The sequence below is a fragment of the Ipomoea nil genome, unplaced genomic scaffold, assembly GCF_001879475.1.
Source record: "Ipomoea nil cultivar Tokyo-kokei standard unplaced genomic scaffold, Asagao_1.1 scaffold3130, whole genome shotgun sequence".
Lineage (NCBI taxonomy): Eukaryota > Viridiplantae > Streptophyta > Magnoliopsida > Solanales > Convolvulaceae > Ipomoea > Ipomoea nil.
The window spans coordinates 828,453-846,334 of NW_017619558.1; the positions used below are offsets into that span (position 1 = coordinate 828,453).

At 38.8% G+C, this 17,882-nt stretch overlaps 2 protein-coding genes across 2 annotated transcripts; both read left to right on the forward strand.

Annotated features, from left to right (window-relative positions):
• The first annotated feature begins 946 nt into the window (after nucleotides 1-946).
• On the forward strand, nucleotides 947-1,537 carry LOC109166925. Its single transcript, XM_019315823.1, has one exon. The coding sequence runs from the start codon at nucleotides 947-949 to the stop codon at nucleotides 1,535-1,537; it is 591 nt and encodes a 196-aa protein (XP_019171368.1).
• An 8,347-nt stretch (nucleotides 1,538-9,884) lies between these two features.
• LOC109166926 lies at nucleotides 9,885-11,775 on the forward strand. The gene is made up of 2 exons (XM_019315824.1): nucleotides 9,885-10,248; nucleotides 10,355-11,775. The coding sequence occupies exons 1-2, from the start codon at nucleotides 9,885-9,887 to the stop codon at nucleotides 11,773-11,775; spliced, it is 1,785 nt and encodes a 594-aa protein (XP_019171369.1).
• The last annotated feature ends 6,107 nt before the right edge of the window (nucleotides 11,776-17,882 follow it).

Consider the following 17,882-nt stretch of genomic DNA (forward strand, 5'->3'; position numbering starts at 1 on the left):
ATTTTTTGTTATTTAAATAGCCCCTACGTACGTTATATCGCATAGCGGCTATAGTAGTAACTTGCAAATGGAATATGAAGGAGTCTTAAATCATCATAATACAACTGTAAGGGACTTATTATGTGATTTCGAAAATGTCGACACTACTAGTAATGACGAAAATAGACTGATACAACAACCTGGTAAGTTACCTTCAACTACAATTATAATAGTGTGTGTCATAGTTATCCTTTGCACTTACAAGAATTCCTCTTGCACATTAGTTGAATATATGGATATTGGAGATCCAAGTTACAATTGTGAACATTGTGGGGCTCTTTTTTGGTTTGAAGAAAGGATGAACAAGGCTGTTGTTAGAGGGACTCCAAAGTATTCACGGTGTTGTACCCAAGGAAAGATTAGTTTGCCACAGCCTTCAACCCATCCAAATGGTATACAACAATTGTTTTTCGGCGCTGACGAAAAAAGCAAGCATTTTCTCCGGCACATACGTTTCTATAACAACATGTTTTGCTTTACATCAATGGGCAGCCGTGTTGATAAAAAGGTGAATACTGGAAACGGCCCACCTATATTCAGGTTATCTGGCCAAAATTACCATTTAATTGGTAGTCTTCTACCGCAAGAAGGACATCGTCCACATTTTGCACAGTTGTACATCTACGACACACAAAATGAGATAGCTAATCGAATACAAGCTGTAAGGTACGACTATTTTTATGGTTTATTCACTACACTAAAGGATTCATTTTTAAAGTTTAAGTTGCGATTTTCATTTTTTTTAATATAAGTTCAAAACATCTTTTAGGCCCGATGGTGAAGATAATAACATACACACTGAAATAGTTAAAGACATACAAGGTGATTTGGACAAGCACAATGTGTTGGTGAAATTATTTCGGATGGCAAGGGCTGAATTAGAAAATAATCCACGGCTGAAGTGAGGATGAAATTGCTAGGAAAGTGGACTAAAGATACGAGAACATACAATTTACCGGCTGTATCAGAAGTAGCAGCTTTGATAGTTGGCGATCTTGAGCCAAATATGGGAGAAAGGGACATTCTGGTAGAAACTAATAGCGGCCAACTAAAGAGAATCAGCACGCTAAACCCACCGTACTTACCGTTGCAATACCCATTACTATTCCCATACGGTGAGGACGAGTATATGGATGATATCCCTTTTAGTGTACTAAGAGGGTTTGGTTCAAAATGTAGACAAAGAATTAGTCCAAGGGAGTATTTTGCTTTTAGGCTCCATGAACGAGCATTGGAAATGTTTACTTTGTTGTATTCGCGGAGGTTGTTCCAGCAATTCCTTGTGGATGGTTACACTATGGTAGAGTCGGGGAGGCTACTTTATATCAGGACGCACCAGAAAAGACTAAGGTGTGAGTCTTATAGTTGTTTAACTGATGCCCTGACATGTGGTGAAGTAAACCCCGCTGCACAAGGTTGTTGGGTAATTCTACCATCAAGTTTTACTGGTGGTGCACGTTACATGATACAGAATTACCAGGATGCAATGGCAATCTGAAGGTGGATTGGATATCCAAATCTTTTCATTACATTCACATGCAATCCCAAGTGGGCAGAGATTGAACGGTACCTTTAGAAACATAATTTGAGACCTGAAGATCGGCCCGATATCATAAGCCGCTTATTCAAGCTAAAGTTGGACGCGTTGTTGACCGATTGTAAAAAACACAATCTATTTGGACCAGTGAGAGCAGGTACGTAACTAATTGTTAATCTATTCCTTCTAATTTCACGTACGTTGCAAACCAAATGTTTTAACACAATACATTTGTTTCTCTAATATAGTGATATATACAATTGAGTTCCAGAAGAGAGGGTTACCACATGCTCATATCCTGTTGTTCCTAGAGAAGAAAAACTCTACAAATGTGGTGGATGACCTTGACAACATAATATCGACAGAGATTCCAAATCAAAATCTAGGTCCAAAATATAACAATGCTGTAGGAGAATTTATGATTCAAGGCCCCTATGGACCAAATAGGAAAAACTCACCATGCATGGTTGCTGGGAAGTGTTCCAAGTATTTCCCTAAGAAATTTGTTAACAGCTCCAGTTTTGATGAAGATGGCTACCCAGTATATCGATGGCGGGATGGTGGCCGTGCTGTAACACCCCAAAATTTCAAAACTTTTAGAACTTATATAATAAAGGTAAATTCTCATTAAATCCCAAAGCAGAGTATTACTAAACATAAGAGTGCGGGGTGCTATGCCACATCTGAGCTGGAGAACTCAGATGCACAGGCTAAACTAACTAAATATCCTCAATACATCATCATGGCACGCAGGCCGAAAGGAAAACTATCTATCTAATCCAAGTTCTTCTAGCGCGCTCCGGAAGCTAATCATCTGTGCCTGAAAGCCAAATATATCTGTTCAGCGAATGATGCTGGTAACCCACTCCAACGCGTTGAAATACAATATAGGTAAATATATATATATATATATATATATATATATATATATATATATATATATATATATATATATATATATATATATATATGAATACCATTTTGAAGCAGGAAGATATATACTTAGGAGACTCTAGCTTTAAAACCAGGAACATACTCGACAGGTAGGGATAAGCACATTAAACAATGATAATCAGTTATATAGAGACAATATCATAAAGAACATGTATCTAAGGTGACAGTTCACTTTCAAATCATTCACATCATCATTCAATCAACATCCTTGTCACACAAGCACACTTTGGTGGCGCCACGGGACCAATCGCATGCCCCAAACATGAGGGTTAGTGCATATAGCACTAACACGGCCCCGCAGCACCCTACCTCATACCGCAGCATGAAGGAATTGACCGCAGCTAATTGTATAGACCGTCAATAGTTTCAACGGCAGATCACAACCCTACACACCGCTGACGCGCTCAGTCGGTGGACTGTGATCCTCTTTTGGGGACTACGACCCTACACACCGCTTGACGAGCTCAGTCGGTGGGTCGTAGCTGATCAAAGCCCTACATACCGCCTGAGGGACTCATTCGGTGGGCAATGATCTTTGGGGACTACGACCCTACACACCACTGGCACATACACTCGGTGGATACACATAAAATCATCACATCATTCATCAAGATCATATCATAATTATCATAGAAGATTTCATCAAGACACAAACATATAGAGGGAGCCTAAGTAGAAGATTATAGCAAATAAAATAGGTTTTGTTGAGACATGGGTTACCTCTTAGCCTTAATTAAATTCCTTGGCTATGAAGGGTCTTTCTTTAAGATTTCTTCTTTCTTGATTTCTCTTATGGGATTTCTTGGGAATTCTTGTGTGGTGTAAGTTATTGTGGTGTGAGTTCTAGGTGCCTCCTATGTCCCTATTTATATATCTAAGAGTCCCAATTAGGGTCTAAATGGTATGAGTTCGCTAATTCTATTTCTTATAGGACTAAGGAGTTGGTTTTAGGGATAAGGGTCCATGGGCTTATGGTGGACTCTTCCTAATTAATTAATGGAATTTAATTCTTTCTTTTGGGTAAATGATTAAATAATTAATTGGTTTAGAGGCCGTAACACGGGGTGTTACACTCTCCCTCCCTTAACGGGAAGCTTCGTCCCCGAAGCTTTGGTTTTGCTGAGTTGACCTCTTCCCTTATCCTACGCTTTCGCATTGGTTACCTTGTGTGAAGAGTTCAGGGTAGCGTTCCTTCATTGTGTCTTTGAGTTCCCATGTTGCCTCTTCGGCCCCGTGGTTGGTCCAGAGGATTTTTACCATTTCTATGGTTCGCTGCCGAGTGGTTCTTGTCTTGGTGTCCAGGATCCTTACGGGTTTCTTTTCGTAAGTTAGTGTGTTGTCCAGGCCCATGGCCTCGGGTTGTAGCACGTGACTTGGATCGTGTATATATTTCTTTAGTTGGGATATGTGGAATACGTTGTGTACTCGCTCCAGTTCGATGGGTAGGGCGAGGCGGTAGGCCAGGTCCTCGACTTTTTCTATGATTTCGTAGGGACCGATGAACCGGGGGCTGAGTTTCCCTTTTCTTCCGAACCTCATCACCCCTCGTGTGGGTGAGATTCTTAGCCAGACCTTTTCCCCTATGGAGAACTCGGCTTGCTTCTTCCCCAGGTCGGCGTAAGATTTTTGGCGGTCTTGGGCCGCCTTCATTCTTTCTTGTATGTGTTTGACTTTAGTTATGGTGTCTTGTAGGTATTGGGATCCCAGTGCCACTGGACTGACCATGTCTTCCCAACATAAGGGTGTTCTGCATTTTTTATCGTACAGTGCTTCGTAGGGAGCTATGCGGATGCTTGCGTGATAGCTGTTGTTGTAAGAGAATTCGATGAGGTCTAGGTGTTCTTCCCATGTCCCCTGGAAGTCTAACATGCAGGCTCTTAGCATGTCTTTGAGAGTTTGAATGGTTCTCTCAGTTTGACCGTCGGTAGTGGGGTGGAAGGCAGTGCTCAGGTTCAGCCGTGTCCCCATGGCTGTTTGTAGAGACTCCCAGAATTGTGAGAGGAACCTGGGATCTCTATTGGACACAATATTTCGGGGGACTCCGTGGTACTTCACTATTCGGTTTAGGTAGGCCTTAGCTAGTTGTGTCATTGTCCATGTCTCTTTCATGGCAATGAACCGTGCTGTCTTGGTTAGCCGGTCCACTATTACCCAGATTTTATCCTTACATGTTGGTGTCGTGGGTAATCCTCCAACGAAATCCATGGATATGGAGTCCCATTTTCCTAGCGGTATCTCTAGGGGTTGTACGAGTCCCTTGGGCTTGCATCGTTCGGCTTTTACCCTTTGGCAGTTTAGACTTTTGCTCACGAAGTCTGCGATTTCCTTTTTCATGTTGGGCCACCAAAACATCTTTTTCACGTCTTGGTATAATTTGTCCCCTCTGGGGTGCACCGAGTATGGTGAGTTGTGCCCTTCTTCCAAGATTTGTTGTTTCATGTGGGGGCGTGTCGTGGGTACGAACCATCTTCCTTGATAGCGGAGGCTACCATGTTCACATATTTTGAATGGTCCGTCTTTTCCCTGAATCAGGTCGAGTCGTATTTTATCTAGTTCTGGGTCTTGTTGCTGCCTGGCTTTGATTTCCTCAAGTAGTGTGGGTATGATTCTGACATTGAATAGGTGGATTTCAGAATTTGTTTGTCCTTGCTCTACTACCTCCAAATTCAACCTTTGGAAGTCCTTGCATAGCTCGTCTGACAGAATCCAGGTGGTGTTGAGGGAGTGGTTAGTCTTTCGGCTTAGGGCGTCTGCCACGACGTTAGCCTTCCCCTCGTGGTACTGAATATCTAGGTCATAATCCTTTATAAGTTCTAACCATCTTCGTTGTCGCATGTTTAGATCCTTCTGGGTGAAGATATACTTCAGGCTTTTATGGTCTGTATAAATTTTGCATTGCACTCCGTATAGGTAATGCCTCCAAATTTTCAGGGCGAACACGATGGCAGCTAGCTCGAGGTCGTGTGTGGGGTAGTTTTCTTCGTGGGTTTTGAGTTTCCTGGATGCGTATGTTATTACTTTGCCCCTTTGCATTAGTACGCATCCTAGTCCCTTTTTGGAGGCGTCGCTGAAAACTTCGAATCCTTCCACTCCAGAGGGAAGGGCTAGGACGGGTGCTGTGGTCACTTTTTCTTTCAATTCTTGAAAGGCTGAGGTGCAGCTATCGTCCCATCGAAATGGGGTTTCCTTCTTCATGAGCTTGGTGAGGGGTTGGGCTATCTTGGTAAAATCGGGTACGAACCTTCGATAATAGCCTGCTAAGCCTAGGAAGCTTCTGACCTCTGAAAGTGATTTCGGTGTGGGCCATTCCTTGACGGCGTGGATTTTGGTTGGGTCCACCCTAATCCCCTCTTTGGTTATCACGTGTCCCAGGCGTGTTTCCTGTGGCCTGCTCGGTATTTGTTGTAGTTGGGATACCTTGGCATAGGCTTCTTCAAGAGTTCTTGGTTTGCGTATGGTTTGGGCCTTCTGGCTTTCGAGGTTGAGGCCTGTCATAAATTTCTCGATTTTGATTGACTCTATAGGTACCAGCTAGGGTGCGAGGCGAGCCAACTTGAGGAACTGCCGGTAGTATTCTGTGATTGGGGTTGCTCCTTGTTTTAGATGGAGGAATTCTTCGTGTATGGCTGTTTTTATGTGACTAGGGTAGAATTTTTCCCGTAATTGTGCTTTTAGGGCCTCCCAGTTGAATCCCGGGCTTTGTTCGCAACTGGGTTTCTCGTGGGCCCACTAGAGGTCGGCTTCGTGCCTGAAGTAGAAGGAGGTTGTTTCTATTTGGTGATTTTCCGGGCATTCTATTGTTCCGAATATTTTGTCAAAGGTTGCGATCCATTCGTCGAGAATTGTGGGGTCTTCATCCCCTAAGAAGGTAGGCGATCGATGTTCCGAGACTTGGCGGTGGATTTCCAAGTTTCTGTTTGGTGGTGGTGGTTGAAGGACTGTGTTGCTTAGTGTCTGGGCAACTTGGGCCAGGTGCTGCAGATTCTGAATCAAGGATTCATGTGTGGGGAGTCCTGGTGCTTTTGCCTGTTTCTTTGTTGGTGCCATCCTGGGGTTTACAGGTCGATATTATTTTGCATCCTTACCTTGATGCTATGAGTGTAGGGGGAAGTTCTTTAAATTAAGCGTGATTTAGAGTGAGGGGAAGTTTTAGGGGGCTCACAATCTCACCGCGCGTCCTATGATTCCTAAATCCTATGTTCCTGAACACCTAGAGTTCAAGCCTAATGTCCTAAAGTCTGGTCTTAAGAGTCTTGTCTTAGGGTCAAACTTAGGCTCTGATACCATCTGTAACACCCCAAAATTTCGAAACTTTTAGAACTTATATAATAAAGGTAAATTCTCATTAAATCCCAAAACATAGTAGTACTAAACAAAAGAGTGCGGGGTGCTATGCCACATCTGAGCTGGAGAACTCAGATGCACAGGCTAAACTAACTAAATATCCTCAATACATCATCATGGCACGCAGGCCGAAAGGAAAACTATCTATCTAATCCAAGTTCTTCTAGCGCGCTCCGGAAGTTAATCATCTGTGCCTGAAAGCCAAATATATCTGTTCAGCGAATGATGCTGGTAACCCACTCCAACGCGTTGAAATACAATATAGGTATATATATATATATATATATATATATATATATATATATATATATATATATATATATATATATATATATATATATATATATATATATATATATATATATATATATATAAACCATTTTGAAGCAGGAAGATATATACTTAGGAGACTCTAGCTTTAAAACCAGGAACAGACTCGACAGGTAGGGATAAGCACATTAAACAATGATAATCAGTTATATAGAGACAATATCATAAAGAACAAGTATCTAAGGTCACAGTTCACTTTCAAATCATTCACATCATCATTCAATCAACATCCTTGTCACACAAGCACACTTTGGTGGCGCCACGGGACCAATCGCATGCACCAAACATGAGGGTTAGTGCATATAGCACTAACACGGCCCCGCTGCACCCTACCTCATACCGCAGCATGAAGGAATTGACCGCAGCCAATTGTATAGACCGTCAATAGTTTCAACGGCGAATCACAGCCATACACACCGCTGACGCGCTCAGTCGGTGGACTGTGATCCTCTTTTGGGGACTACGACCCTACACAACGCTTGACGAGCTCAGTCGGTGGGTCGTAGCTAGTCAAAGCCCTACACACTGCCTGAGGGACTCATTCGGTGGGCAATGATCTTTGGGGACTACGACCCTACACACCGCTGGCACATACACTCGGTGGATCGCAGCTGACCATAGCCCTACACACCGCCTGATCACTCATTTGGTTGACTATGGCCTTCCTCGGGCTAGTGGCCCTACACACCGTCTGGCGCGTCCAGTCGGTGGACCATAGCACACTAGGCCCATGTGGACCGCAGCCCAAGAAGTGAGTCACTGACCGCAGCCAGGAGAATGAACCACAGCTCATGAGTAACCAGTTTGACCGCAGCCAAGATAACGAACCGCAGCTCGTGTATAACCAATTTGATCGCAACCAAATTGGGGTATCATGCTCACATAACACATAGCAACACATATTAGCACATAGGGAAGTGGGAAAGCGTATAAATAAACTTATGCGTGTTTATCCACATACTAAGATTAGTCCTAAGGGGTTCATACGTCTTCCTCCTAGGCCAACGGGTTACCGATTCAACTAGCATGCAATATACGAGACTCTTTTATCCTACGAACGGTACCCGAAACATCAACTAGACTCATGCACGACAAACGGATTCCGTTGGGACACCACGGGGGTAGGGGAACATCAAACGGGGAAGCCGAAGTCCCAAAGTGGGCAAATTTCCAGCGGGTTGCCGACGGGTGGAGGGCCACCCGCCGGCGACAGACCTCCGGGCAGCGGGTGCCCGGCGGGCAGACGTCTGCCCGCTGCCGGTGCCGTTACTTCGGCAGCGGGTAGGTAGCAGGTCCCCCTACCCCCACCTATCCCCCACTGACTCTTTTCCAAAGTATACGTCCCGGGATCTTTCGTGGAACCCGAAACCATGCTTAGACACTTTTAAACGCAATTGATGACACCACGTAAACAATTAACGGATCAAAAGCAAGAATCACATAGAACACATCCTATCATGACTTCTAAACATAATCAACACCCGAACATGCGAATTCCCACCTAAATATACCAAGAATATCACAATACGAATTTCACGATTCATCCTAGGGCTCTAATCATATTTAAATCATCAAATCATAGTTCATCTTTAATATCACGAAACATTAAGATTTATCAAGAATATCACATGATCATCAAGATCCTCTTATCACCATCAAGATTATCAAGATCTCACATAAAATCATCACATCATTCATCAAGATCATTTCATAATTATCATAGAAGATTTCATCAAGACACAAGCATATAGAGGGAGCCAAAGAAGAAGATTATAGCAAAGAAAATAGGTTTTGTTGAGACATGGGTTACCTCTTCGCCTTAATTAAATTCTTTGGCTATGAAGGGTCTTTCTTTAAGATTTCTTCTTTCTTGATTTCTCTTATGGGATTTCTTGGGAATTCTTGTGTGGTGTAAGTTATTGTGGTGTGAGTTCTAGGTGCCTCCTATGTCCCTATTTATATATCTAAGAGTCCCAATTAGGGTCTAAATGGTATGGGTTCGCTAATTCTATTTCTTATAGGACTAAGGGGTTGGTTTTAGGGATAACGGTCCATGTGCTTATGGTGGACTCTTCCTAATTAATTAATGGAATTTAATTCTTTCTTTTGGGTAAATGATTAAATAATTTATTGGTTTAGAGGCCGTAACACGGGCTGTTACACGTACAGTAAATAGGAATGGAATTGAACTTGATAATAGATACGTGGTTCCCCACAATCGGCACATTCTCTTAAAGTACAAGGCTCATATTAATGTTGAGTGGTGTAATCAATCCCGCTCAATCAAATATTTGTTCAAATACGTTAACAAGGGGCATGATAGGGTTACCGCTGAATTCTACAAGACGAATGCTGATGAACAACATGGTACCGTTGTGGATGAAATAAATATGTATTGCGACTGTAGATACATTTCACCGTGTGAGGCATCGTGGCGTCTGTTTGGATTTGAGATACAACATAAGAATCCAGCGGTAGAGTGTTTGAGCTTCCATTTGCCAGAACAGCAGACGGTTGTGTTTGAAGATGATGATGCAATGGACGACGTTTTAAACCGCCCGTCTGTAGCGCACAACATGTTTCTAGAATGGTTTGAAACAAATAAAAAGTACCAAGAGGCAAGATCATTGACTTATGCTGAGATGCCCACAAAATTTGTTTGGAAGAAAGACGTAAGGCAATGGCATCCACGGAAAAAGGGTTTTGCAATAGGGCAAATCTTCTACGTACCACCGGGCACTGGAGAAATCTATTATCTTCGATGTTTATTGAAGATCTAAAAACTGTAGCCGGTCAAACGCATGTTTCTTTTAGAGAAGCGTGTTATGCTAGAGGGTTGTTAGATGACGACAAAGAGTATGTTGACGCGGTAAACGAAGCAAGTCAATGGGCATCAGCTCATGCTCTGAGAAAATTGTTTATTACACTCCTGACTTCCAACTCAATTGCAAAACCAGAGACTGTATGGGAAGCGGTGCGGCATCAGTGGCATCATTTAGCTGATGACGTGCAATTTAATACTAGACATCTAACAAAAGATCTAGGTTCTATTTTTTTATCAATCTAATACAATAGCATACATTGTATAATGTGTGATTGTGTTTTTTTATAATGTAATCCGTTTAACTACTATACCGTTGTATTTTTCAGAACTAATATTGACCAAACAAGAACGAAAGAACTATGCATTGAATGAGATTGAACAATTGCTAGCCGTGTGGGGCAGGACCCTAAAGGACTTCCCATACATGCCTGTTCCGGATTATGGTGCATCCAGACTTACATCTAATAGACTTATATATGAAGAACTTTCATATGATCGTGAAGCGCAAAGGCTTGAGAATGAACAATTAGTTGGCCAATTAACAGACGAGCAGCGACATACCTACAACGCAATTATGGCAGATGTTGATGCAAAGGCAGGAGGGTTGTTTTTTGTGTATGGTTATGGAGGAACTGGCAAGACTTTTCTATGGCGAGCACTTTCTTCATGCATAAGGTCAAGAGGTGAAATTGTTCTAAATGTTGCATCTAGCGGTATAGCATCATTACTGCTACCTAGTGAACGTACAGCCCACTCGAGGTTTGCCATACCTATCAATATAAATGAGGACTCTACTTGCAACATTAAACAAGGTAGTCCATTGGCAGCATTAATCGTGCGTTGCAGTCTTATCATTTGGGATGAAGCTCCTATGATGCACAAACATTGCTTCAAAGCATTGGACAAGACAATGAGAGATTTGCTAAGGTTTCAAAATCCTGGTAGTTTGGAAATGACCTTCGGTGGGAAGACACTTGTACTTGGTGGAGACTTTAGGCAAATACTTCCAGTTATTCCAAAGGGGACAATGCAAGATATTGTCGGAGCAACAATCAATTCATCGTACTTATGGAAAAATTGTAGAGTATTGAGGTTAACAAAAAATCATCGGTTGCGTAACATCCAAGATTATGTGGACTATCACGAAGTAGAAGATTTCGCCAAGTGGATAGCTGAGATTGGTGACGGTGTTGTAGGGATAGCAAATGATATGGATTGCGATATATCTATACCGCAACAGAATATATTGCACTGTGGGGATGATCTGATTACTACAATAGTTGAATCTACGTTCCCTAATTACCGTAGTGCAAACTATGATCGATATGTTCTTGAAAACCGTGCTATTTTAGCTCCAACATTGGATGTGGTTCACAGCATTAATGAGTATATGAATGGAATGGATGAATCCAAAGGTAGAACATATTTGAGTTGTGATTCAGTGTGCAAGTCCGATTCAAATGTGGATATGTTGTCAGATTTGCACACACCTGAATTCTTGAATGGAATCAAATGCTTGGGTATTCCAAACCATTGTTTTACGCTAAAGGTAGGCTCTCCAGTGATGTTGTTAAGAAACATTGACCATTCATTAGGCCTTTGTAATGGTACTCGGTTGATTATTACCAAATTGGCTGATTGGGTTATAGAAGCGAAGATTATGTGCGGAGCTCATGTAGGAACAAAAGTTTTAGTTCCTCGAATGTCACTAACACCTTCAGATCCAAGACTACCATTCAAATTTTAGAGGAAACAATTCTCTTTGATGCTTTCTTATGCAATGACAATCAATAAAAGCCAGGGGCAAACATTAGCACACGTCGGTTTGTTTTTGAAAAAGTCCGTGTTTAACCATGGTCAAATGTATGTTGCAATTTCAAGAGTAAGTAGTCCAAGGGGGTTAAAAGTATTGATTTGTGGGGAGAATGGAGAGTTTGTCTGTACGACAAAAAATGGCGTACATAAAGAAATTTTCAACAATTTGTAATTTATTTATCTATTTGTTATTGAATAATTTATAACTTATAATTTGCTTTCATTTTTTTTTATTACTATTATACGACGATAATCTTGAATTACTAATAGGCCATATTTAATGACCGTGCATTGCACGAGTAAGTTACTAGTGAGTATAAACACAATAATAATGGTAATTAAGAAAAGTTGGTGAGGACATTATTGTCATACTTGTTTTGTATGGAAAACAAAATACCAAGGTGGGTTATGGAAAATGTTTTCCTCGTTCTTGAAGAAAATGTTTTCCATGAACTAAACAAAGGGAAAACCAATTTTCTTCAAATTCAAGGAAAAATTTTCCAACGAACCAAACATGCCATTAAGGTTTTAGACCAGTTCCATTTGAATGAGAAATTTGTGTAGTATTCAGTAGATTAATTATTGTTCACTAGGGCTTAATTAAATAAGACCATGTCCCATTATTGATTTGGTATTCCTCCATATTCATTGAAATTGATTCTTGAAAAGATTATTATTATTATTATTATTATTATTATTATTACTATTATTATTATTTCTTATTTTTGAAAAGTTATCTTGGATTTTTATTTTTGGAAACAGGGGTGTTACAAATTCGAACATGTTAAAAGGAAAAAAAAACTTCATTATCATCTTCATCTACAACAAGCTAAGTATAGAGTATATATACATAATACAAAGGTATTAAATTGATGCAATAAATGTATAACAGTTACATACGTTACAATAATAATGTCCATAATGATGATGAATTATAACACTCCCCCTTGGACATTATTTGACCACGATTTCGTCTCGTAAAAAAAAAACTTGCTAGGAAAACCCGGTGGGAAAAACCTAGACAAGAAAAGAGTACAATAGAAAATATATTCATGTCTCATTAAAAACTTCACTAGGAAAACCACGTGGGAAAAACCTAGTTGAAGAAAAGAGTACATGATATATGTAAAAACATATATTGTATTTGGTCGCCTCATTAAAAACCTTAACTTAAGAAAACCCTGTGGGAAAAACTTAGTTAAGGGAAAAAGAGTACAACCATAAGCCTTCAGGGCGCAAACCGCATAATCTTCAGGATTTTGGGGTTTGTCCATTTAAGCAATTATTTTGCAACTTTTCCTCATTGTCATTACTATATCATACTCATGCCTCGTTAAAAACCACACTAGAAAACCCAATGGGAGAAAAACTAGTGAGGAAAAGAGTACATGATATTTATGTATTTATGCGTTGCAAATAGTGCGCAATTGTTAGTCTTTTATGACTTAATCTTCAGGATTTTACGTCCAATCTTCCGAATTGATTCGAGTAAATGTACTTCCCGTCTCCCCCTGAAGATAACAATCTTCAAGTTCTACATATATTTCAAAATTCGAAGAGATGGATTGGACAAATCTTCTGGATTGTCACTATAGTGTACAATAATCTTATGGCTCTTCTAGAGCTCATATAACATTTGTGCAACACAAGTGTTATTGTCCTCATTTTGAACATTTAGGAAAATTCATTGTATAACCAGTTTGGGTTTCGCATTGCGGGGATCAAACAAAACAGCCAGTACCCAAGTAGCCTATTAAAACCGTATCATGGTTTCTTACATAAATGTCATGTCTTTGTATCTCGAAGATACCGGAGGATATGTTAATCATTATTCAAGTACTTCATTTGTAGGGGGGAGCACTAGATTTTGCTAGCAATTTCATCGCAAATATGTTGCGATTATAGAACTTCTGGTTCTATAATGGTGCTCCAACGATAATGAAGTAAGGGACTTCGAGTCCAAAAAGGTTCCTTATCTGCTTTAAGAGATTATTAGGCAACCTTTAGTTTGATAAAAACATGACACTTATATGCATATATAGACATGTGAAAAAGCAATCTTAGATGTTGGCTGACTGGTGTATACAAAAAAATTTCAAAGAAAAACTCGATCTTCAAGTCGAGATAATACTTATAGCTTTCACAAGCTTTTTATTTCAAAAGTCTCAATCTTTAAACATGAACTGACATTATCAAGCTCTTTATATATTTCATTGATGTTTACACCATCAATCTTGACTGAGATAATAAATAATAAATAAGTTCATTATCAACCCTTTATCGAGCACACAATGATACATATTATTCCTTCAATGAGGATATTAACTTCATTCGCAACCCTTTAAAGAGTAAATAATGACACATAATAATACTTAAATAAATCCTCATTTCGAGAATTATGAATCCATCAGGGATTTCTCAAGATAAGTTTAACTGCATATCTAAATTTATTATTCTGCCAATTGTATTATGTAGCGGAACTTAATGCCATTTACCATGGGAGAATATATTTGATTAAAATCAATTAAGGGTCTCTGCATGGACCCATAGGCTACAAACTCGCTACATATCATATCACCTTGTTATTCTTACTTCTCTTTCATGCACACACCCATTTGTAACCTTCAGGGTTAACACTTAATGGTGTGTTGTTATAAAGAGAATTTATTCATATTAGCGAGTCGAGCTATGCCTTAATTGCTCCTTTATATATTAAATAGTCATGGCACTTCTGGTGCCTAACTCTGGATCCAGATTATCATATAACGAGCAATTTGTAATGGCAATTGTGTTGTCGACAACTATAACTTTTTTGTAAAAATTCCATATTTGTAAATGTAATGGCAATTTATAAAACAACCAGATTCTAAACATTTCCCAAAGATATTTTGATCTGGTCGTTCCGCATCCCTAGTTTTACGTTTGTTTGGTGCACCCATAAGTCTTACCAGGGTTTTTTTTTTTTCGTCATCTGGACGAATGTCTGCAGGACATAATTATTCAAGCTATTTCAAGAGTGACAATATTTCTTTACTAGATCTAGTATTATGATCCATATCTCTTTCACCGATAGATCTCCTACACTTCTAGTGTCAAGGAGTATCGATAGATATGTTTGGTCCAATGATATAGGACCTAGTCACTTCTTTTATGATCATTATGATCAATAGATATATTTGGCAGATTATTTGCTAAATCGCAAATAGATTATCTTTTGAACTTCCAGTTCAATCTAACTAGTACATGGATTTAAATAATGAAGATGTTTTTATTCTTATGAAATTTCTTGGCATTCCAAAAAGCTACGGAGTAGTATATTATCTCCCCCTAATGCCGAGAAACAATCTTCATTAGGAATGCAGTCAACGTACCCAATTATATGTATTGATCCCCTATCATGGGCTTTCGGTATTGAATCAATAGACTGAGATTTCTTTGATAGCCCTTTTAGAGGTACGTTGTGGTGGTGATATAAAATAGACTGCGCAAATAAAATAACGCAGATAGGGAAATGTTACTTCTGAAACCACGTACTAGGTGAAAAAAAAAGGGGGGGGGGTATAGCAATCCTTGAGGGATTGATTTGTGATATGCATCGAGTTAGATTTGGGTAAAAAAAATATATCCCCAAAACATATAATTCAGTAATTTTTCCTTCACACATGCTCTATAAAGTACTCATGTGGATAAGAAATTGTAATATCTAACTCATTATGTTTGCCCTAAGAGACCCAATTGGTCATGCCATAATTAAAAAAATGAGTCTCTAAAAATGTAAAGATTATCACAACATAATAAGTTGTCAAATGTATATGAAATTTACCACAAGTGGCATATAAAATCAGATAGGGCAAGCATACACATTGAACAAAATGATTGAAACATTCGACAATCTTAGGGAGATTAAACGCCAAATATTAGCAATTTATTTGCTTCAGGCAAACCAACATAGTGTGACTCACTTTTAGCTGTTAAGCACATAACATTTTTGCATAGTAGCATTGCATTAAAAATAGAAGTCGCAGACTTCATTCACGAGTCGTGAGTCATTAGTCACTCAAAGATCAATTCATATTCAGAATCTTTCAGACCTTTTTTTTTTTAAAAGCCCAATGACCAAACACATTGTCAAGTAGGGAAGATTCAAAACTCAGAGAGTATGTTCTTGCAAAAGGAAACTAAGTTTTTGATATCTTTCAACAAAAAATCAATGATATTCAAAACACTTAGGGGGCGTTTGGTTCAGGTTATATAACATAACCAAGGGAATGTAACATTCCAAAACTCAGATTCCTATGTTTGGTTCATATTATCTGAGGGAATCTAACATTCCCAAGGAATGTCACATTCCCTCCACATAGGATTTTGAAGGGAATGTGATTCCCTTCAATTTCTTAGGTTATGTAAGATAACCTTGGTTATGTTAGAGATATTATAGTGTGTGTATAAAAGATAAACCTAAACCAAACATGATTATATAACATACACCAATTTTAACCAAACACAGGAATCTAAGATTCCCAGTAATCTAACATTCCCAGCAATCTAACATTCCCTAAGGTAATCTGACATTCCGTGAACCAAACGACCCCTTAGTGTAATTTGTCATGTACTACTACTGGAGTACAATGTAACTATCGTAAATGTCATGCAAGATAACGAGTGACAGATAAATTAATGTTCTTAGTTTGCCTTCTGGGCAAAACTATATTAAAAAATTAGGTACTATCTTTTTGTATAAATACTCAAATTTGGTATTTATTTTAATGTCAAAGACTCATGTGAAACATTAATGCTATAATAAATTAGCGCAACCAATAAACTTGAATTTGGACAAATAACAATTGACTTTTAAATCAGTAACAAGTCAATTTTACATTTGGGGAATTTGTCCTGGTGCTGTTATCATATAATTAGTGCAGCAAATTCGCCTTCTGGGCAAAGCTATATCCAATATTTATGCTATATATCACAATGTTTAGACTCATATCATCTAATCGATATCACAAGATCAAATTAAGGTTTAGCAACGACAGGTGCAACCTAACAATGAAAACCATATTGAGAATTCATGCTATTGTCTCACTTATATGTTACGTGATAAATCACAATAGCTATGGCCTATAGCAAATAATTAATTGCCAACAAGAGAAATAACAAATTCTCTTATATAAGCCTAATCAAAAGATTATAGGCTAAATATTATCAATTAAAGATAAGCATATTCAATATGTGATATAATTGTCCCTTATGTCTTGGACACCAAAATCTCAATTGAGTCATGCACATTCATTTTAATAAAAAGTATCATGTGTGGTACACATAATGCATGACATGAAAAAAAAAGATTCTATTAATTCATAAATTAGAAAATAAAATGAGAGAAGTACCGTTCGCCGAAGAATAATGAGCACATATTTGCTGCTGGGCCCATTCATTCTTATTTCAGGGAGTCAATGACAATACTTTTCCAAGCAAGCTCTCACTTTATTTCATAGTTTCATACAAGTATGAAAATATATCACAAAACAACAAGATATACAAGCTGAAAACGGCAGAAATTTTCAGAAATTTGACCTGGATTGCTGGATTTTCTGTGAAAAAATGGTAACACATTTTGACACAAGATTTTTCAGATATGTAGTTTAGCAAGTCTAGAACGTACATAAGAATTTTCATGTCAATCCAAGGTCTAGAAGTATTTTTTCAAAAAGTTTTCCCAACATTGCTCCAGGCAGAAAAATAATTGACAGCACACTGCCAAAACTTTAATTTTTCTGGAATCACCAAAGCATATTTTTAACAAAATCTTTTTACAGACATCAAATAACAAGAGTCTAGGTTCTCCAGAAAAAATTTCATGCCAAAAGGAGTTCAAAAAGTATTTTTCACGAATTTAATTTTCAAACTGCGCCGATCAGAATTTTCAGGCAGTGATTACCATGTGTAAAAAAAATATTCACAAGTTGTTTGCTTCAGGCAAACCAACATGATGTGAGTCAATTTTGACTTTTAGAGAGTAGCATAGCATTAGAAAAA